The sequence below is a fragment of the Emys orbicularis genome, chromosome 13 (genome assembly GCF_028017835.1).
Source record: "Emys orbicularis isolate rEmyOrb1 chromosome 13, rEmyOrb1.hap1, whole genome shotgun sequence".
In the NCBI taxonomy this organism is placed as follows: Eukaryota; Metazoa; Chordata; order Testudines; family Emydidae; genus Emys; species Emys orbicularis.
Window position 1 is genome coordinate 39,005,781 of NC_088695.1, and position 6,000 is coordinate 39,011,780.

At 42.2% G+C, this 6,000-nt stretch overlaps 1 protein-coding gene across 1 annotated transcript in view; it reads right to left on the reverse strand.

The window, feature by feature from the left end:
- The window catches only part of CA10 (carbonic anhydrase 10), a 338,024-nt gene extending 332,471 nt beyond the window's left edge, over window positions 1–5,553 (reverse strand). The window contains exon 1 of the mRNA XM_065416142.1: window positions 5,493–5,553. Within this exon, the coding sequence (XP_065272214.1) occupies window positions 5,493–5,553 (61 nt within the window). The remainder of the gene's footprint in view (window positions 1–5,492) is intronic.
- Window positions 5,554–6,000: the final 447 nt, after the last annotated feature.

Consider the following 6,000-nt stretch of genomic DNA (forward strand, 5'->3'; position numbering starts at 1 on the left):
AGTCAAGAGTGTCTTCTACATCTATGATCACTTTCAGGCCCTTCAAGTGGGAAGTACTGATTATTATTTTAATTTTGTCTTGCAGGCTTGGTGTCTAGTTCAGATTCATTAACAATGAGACTGCATAGCAAGGCCAAAAGATAGATACAGCTTTAGGAACAGCAGATTTTAATCATGGTTGTTTGTGAAAACAATAGCAGAGATTACAGCTCTTTCCCTTCAGGTTTATTTGTCCAAATAGAAAACAGTTTGTTATAACATCTGCAAAATTATTCATAAACTTCGCTTTCCCATATACTCACACCAGCAAAAAGTAAGTACATAATTTTACCACCTATTTGGTCATGTGTTGTAGCTGGCAAGCTAATGAAACAAATAGGATAGCTGAAAATATGAAAAGGACATGAAAATATTTATAACTGACTACAAGGCTATTTCAGTAGTATTTAAAAAACAGGAGCAACTTAACATCCTTTGAAAGAGATGAAATATCTGTGGCACTTCCAACATGAGGAGTCATTCAAAACATTTAGAGCACCAGAGGAAGAGCGTCAAATCATACAACTAGTTCCAACCTGAAAGTCTTAGGAACTGAAAGCCCTTCCTAATCCCTGCAAACATCTGGCCTCAATCCTTCAGTCTGATACGAACTGAAGGCCCCAAGTCAATGCAGTTTTCCCACTAACTTCAATGGACTCCACGCAAGGCTAAGGGCCTGCCCACACACTTTAGTTTACAGGACTGGAACCCAAGAGGCCATCATACACAGGATGCCAAAAGCTCTAAGCCATTTATCATACCAAACTATTGGCTGTATATTCCCATATATCATTATGTCTAATGATGGCACATCAGTTGCATGTCCCCCCATGTATGCATAGTTCTTTCCCCTGGAACCTTACACTGTTTACTTATCAGTAGCCTGCAGTCACCAAAATCATGAGAAAAATCCACTTTTGTAGAAATATCTGAGTAATTAAATGTCCATAGTTTTTGGTCCTGAACTACTGATGTACAATGCAGCAATAGCAACTAATAGGCAGAACTCTCTCCTCTCACCTACCTGACTTCTACAACATTGAAGCTCCACTGACTACAACTGACTTACTTCTGCAGTATACTGGTGTGGGACAGCAGTATCAGGCCCTATAACTTTAGGTGCTCAAATATAGGCCTGGAAAGGGGGTGAGCCAAGTAGGCTTTGTGTTCTCTTTGTGCTTCCCAAATCCTGGGGCCATCCAGAAGCTAATTTCATCCCCAGCACAATTCAGAGCACCTTAAAAGCTATTCTGCATTATAGCAGCTGGTAACCGCCCCCAAGAGACAGTAACACCAGTTAAAGATCAGATGGCATGCAGCAGTGCTCCAACACACTCACTCTCACCTCCAGCCACACCCTCAATACCAGGGGAGGCTATATCAGTTTTAGACCACCAAGGAATTCCTCCATGTGGGAAGCCTTAGCTGCCTGCTGAATCGGTGGAAAGGGGCCATACATGTCTGGACAACAGCAAGGATGAGACTATTCTCAGATAAGAGTTCTGGGGGACTGCATGCATTTCATTTATATGAGCTTCTCATTGACCAAGGACATTATGAGGTACTGTATCACAATTACAGTATGCCACGAAGAACCTGAGCATCCAAGTTCCACAAACTTTTCTATTGAATGGATCCAAAGAGAGCTTGTTTAAGCAGAAACCTGAACATTCAATGCACGTGACAACTTATGTTAAAAAAAAAAAAAAAAAAAAGTTTAACATACTGCAAAGGTTTGAAAAGAGCGTCTTCTGTTACACTGGGTTGGCAAAATGTCTAAAATCATGAGAACATTACACAAGATTTATGTAAGTGACTGTAGAAGCAAATGTGGCAGCCATTATGTGAGCAGCAACATCCCACCCATAGCTGTGAACATTGCAGCTAATTAATCTACAGTGGTATTACACAGGAAGGGAATTTTGGCCGTGATAGCACAGACCATAATCCCCTTGCCTTTTACTCAGTGTCAGGATTATCTGCAACTCCCTTGAAATAGCAGCCAGAAGGGATCTTATTTTAACATCCTGTCTAAAGGACGACATCTCCATCGGCACAACATTCTGTCAATGCCATACTACAGCATCATTATAAAGGACATGAACCTATAAGATCATTTGAATCAGACAGACACTATTTACAAAAGCATTAGAAATGCACCAGTGTATTTTTTTAAAGAGGGTTTTCATTCCCTTCTATATAGTTAAAATGATTTTCTTGTTCCAATAAGTCTGTTATTTATCATTCACGCAATCAAAGCTCGGTTCTCTTTTTAAACAGCTTCAAGCAGCCAAAATCATAATTCAGTGTTTGTAGAAAATAAAAACATCTAGCTTAAGAAAAACATGTGCAAACAAATATACTGGTTTTGAAATAAATGTCACTAAATCAAATTTATATAAAAAAAACAATTGTTTTACTTCTGCATTCCAGTACCATTCTTCCCAGACCAACCCAACATATCATTAACTGAGGCACAGATAGTTAACTGATGAATGAGGAACATTAGGTGGAAGGTGACTGATGCAATAAGCATTCATTCTTTTTAAAAAAAGTATCGGTACTTCTTTTAGTAAACGAAACTCTGTTTCCTTATCTGGAACACCACTAACATGCTACCAAAATTAAAGCTGCCTGTCACAATATTTGAGATATAAATGATCTTTCCTATTAGTCTTCCTTTCCCAATCTACTCAAACTGTCACATGGGAGGGAGGAGGTTATGACATCAGAAAGTGGCAAGCATGTGTAAAGACTGCAATCTTCATGTTAAACATGAACTAGAAGTGCATAACTGGATAAGAAGCTATATTCAGTACAAGTTATATTTTGATACGCATACAAAAGACTGCCCGAAATAATGTTTCATATATTTTCAGCCAGACATTTTTATTATGTTTATTAATATAACCAGTCAACAGATGGGGTAAGGAAACCTAGCTTTCCACATTCAGCTGATAACCAATGATGTCACTTTGAATTGTAGCCTCTGGTTACGTATCAACTATGTTAAACAGGGCCCGATCCAACACTCATTGAAGTTAATGGAAAGACACACACAGATTTAAATGGACTTTGAATCAGGCCCTCAATAAGTGCAAGTGAAAGATACATGTATACAACACCAATAGAAAAAAACACAGTCTCATACTCCATTACTAAAATAACGGTTCCAAAAAAATGCTATAGTTAATTTAAAAATAATTTACTTTTGTAATTTGCAAGAAATGTATTTCTAGAGCACTTTCCTCGGTTAGTTTCTTTTTGTGATTACCATGCTGACTGCATGACAGGCTAAAAATAAAAGGTTCTGGAATAACCTGGAATATAAAGTTCTGGAATACATGTTAATTTGGGACAAGTCTCCACAGGTTTCAAAGCCTTCTTGAACCTCAAGCACTATCAAACGATCACTATATACGCTTCCTTAATATGCTACAGAGCATAGTGCAAAAAAAAAAAAAAAAAAAAAAAGTGGCGCTGGGGGGGGGGGGGGGAAGAGAGAGGGCGGAGAGAAATGAAGCATTAGTGCCAAGCAGATATAGGCAGATCTTAATCCCTCTTTAAGAGATGACAAGTACTAAGAAGCCATGAAAAACGAGGATTCCTGGGGGAAACATATATGGAACTGAAGGCTAAATGTATATAAACATCCTGAATGAGGTTAAAGCAAACTATCTGAGGCCACACAGCAAAAAGCAGCCTGTAGTTCACTGTATTCCTTAAAAAATAAAGGATGGATATCAGACTGTTCTCAATGCTACAGGGAGATGGAGAGCCAAAAAAGAGCCCCTGCAGGACTTATCCCACTCAGTTTCAGAAGCAGGGTTTTGGTTTGGGTGGCAGCGGGTGGCGCTGAGATCAGGGGATACTATCCCTGTGACCATCTCAAGACGTTAATCTTCGAGGTGACAAGAATCTTCCTCCTTCCCATGCTCACACCAAGGAGTTCATTATTCCATTGCTGTTATTTTTAAAGATGACGTCTAATTTGAAAAGTGCTAGACAGCTGGCGAATCACACTGGGTTAGACAGCAAAGTGTGAGGCTTGGATGAAAGAGGCAGTGCGGGGGGGCGGGGGGGAGGGGGAGGGTCATGCCATTCTAAGGAGTGAGAGGGTGGGTTACCCAGGTGGTACATATGAGAGTGGATTAGCACAAGGGCAATCTGAGATACTACCAGTATGAGAGGACCCATCACCCAGATGCAGAGGGTGCCAATCTAAATGCCAGTGGTACCAATGCAAGGAAAAGGGGTTGGATTACTCAGGGGGCTGAGGTAGGCACTACCAGTCCAGGGGCAAGAGGAGAGGTGAGGCAGGTGCAGATCATGCAAAATGATGTAGATACTGCCAATGTGGGGAGGGGAGGTGGTTAGTGCAGGTGATGACAATCCAGCAGTTGAGAAGCCAGATTAGACCAGGGACTGGTGCAGGGAGTGCCAGTTGGTACAAGGACTGGTAGTGTGAGTTGGTGCAGATGCTGATGGTCACTGGGGAGCTGCAAGTTTTGCTAAGCGCTCCTGGCTCTGCACTGAGGCCCAGCGGGATCTCCCTCCCTGAAATGGAATAGCCGATGCTGTCAGAGTTCCCATTCACAGGTTTATGCAATGACTCCAGGGCAGAGGCAGCCTGCAGGGAAGAGAAGCAGATAAGGCAGCTTGGATCCCCCTGGTGCCATCCCAAACTAGAAAACTGGCTGGCTCCCCCACAGTTGCTCCTGCAATATAATTATTCCAGCATGACTGACCTGACAAATTAACGAGCTAGCCAGGGCTTCTGAAGTAGAAAAGAGTGTCTTCCCCAAGAATAAATTGCTCTAATCCTTAACACTAGATACCCTGCCATGCCTATTCATTAATTGGACAGGCTCTGGTGACAACTGAAATTACCTGACTTCTGCAGAGTGGTAGAAATCTTGGCAACCTTGAAACGGAAGAGTCTGAAACAGGATTCCCAGCCACAGTGTTGTTTGGGTTTTTGTTTTTTTTTAAATCCTTTTACAGCACACACTGTAAACACACTGCTCACTACCATTCCTTCTTTTGCAACCCCTAAAAAACGTGGCACACCAGAACATGAGAACTGTGCCAGTGAACTGCAATCCTTTTAAAACCCCCACATCAACCGAGTTTTAGCTCTGTAAAAGCCATGACATGCTGGGATTACTGTAGCAATGTAGCAATTAATTATTGCAATCACTGTGTGTTAGGAATGACTACCAGTGTGCTACCAAATCACTGCAATTAATTATTGCAACCAATGCACCGTAATTAATGCACTATCAGAGTAGAGGGGGGCAAAAGGCACCTAACGAATCTCTTAAACTAATTTAGCCACGATTAGCACTGCTATTTTTTATTTTATTTTTTTATTTTTTATTTCTCGCACTTCTACGGACGGCGAAACCCGAATACACTGCTGATATTTCCCCCCTTACATGTTCGCTGCCTACCTGAAATGCAGACGATGAAATTGGCTTGCAGAAGAAAAAGCACCTCCCAAACAATTTCCATCCTCCGATTCTCATGCCAAGTGCATCCCTCGGCGAAAAGAAATAACAAAGATCAATATCGCAGTTTGAACGATCCCAGCAAATCTCCTTTCGGACTTGCAGACTGTATTCCCCAGATGTGCTGACAACACATGTCCGAGCTCTCTCTCTGCACGGCTCAAGCGAGATCCCTTCCCTTCCTTCGCCCTCCAAAAAAGACCAAGAAGGCGGCAACCACCAGCCCTGGGCTCTTCCTCCAGGAGTGAGACAAAAATCCACCAGATCTCCCAACAAGACATAGACAACAAACGCCAGCTGATCCGGTCCGGAGAGTCTCTATTCCAGGGCGGCCAGCTGCAAGTTACCCCCGAACTCTGCACGACTCACCGGGGCACTGCTACAAAGCCCCATGCCGGGGGAGGAGGGTGGGTTTCCTCTCCTGCTTCTACAAAGGGATCAGAAGGAGATT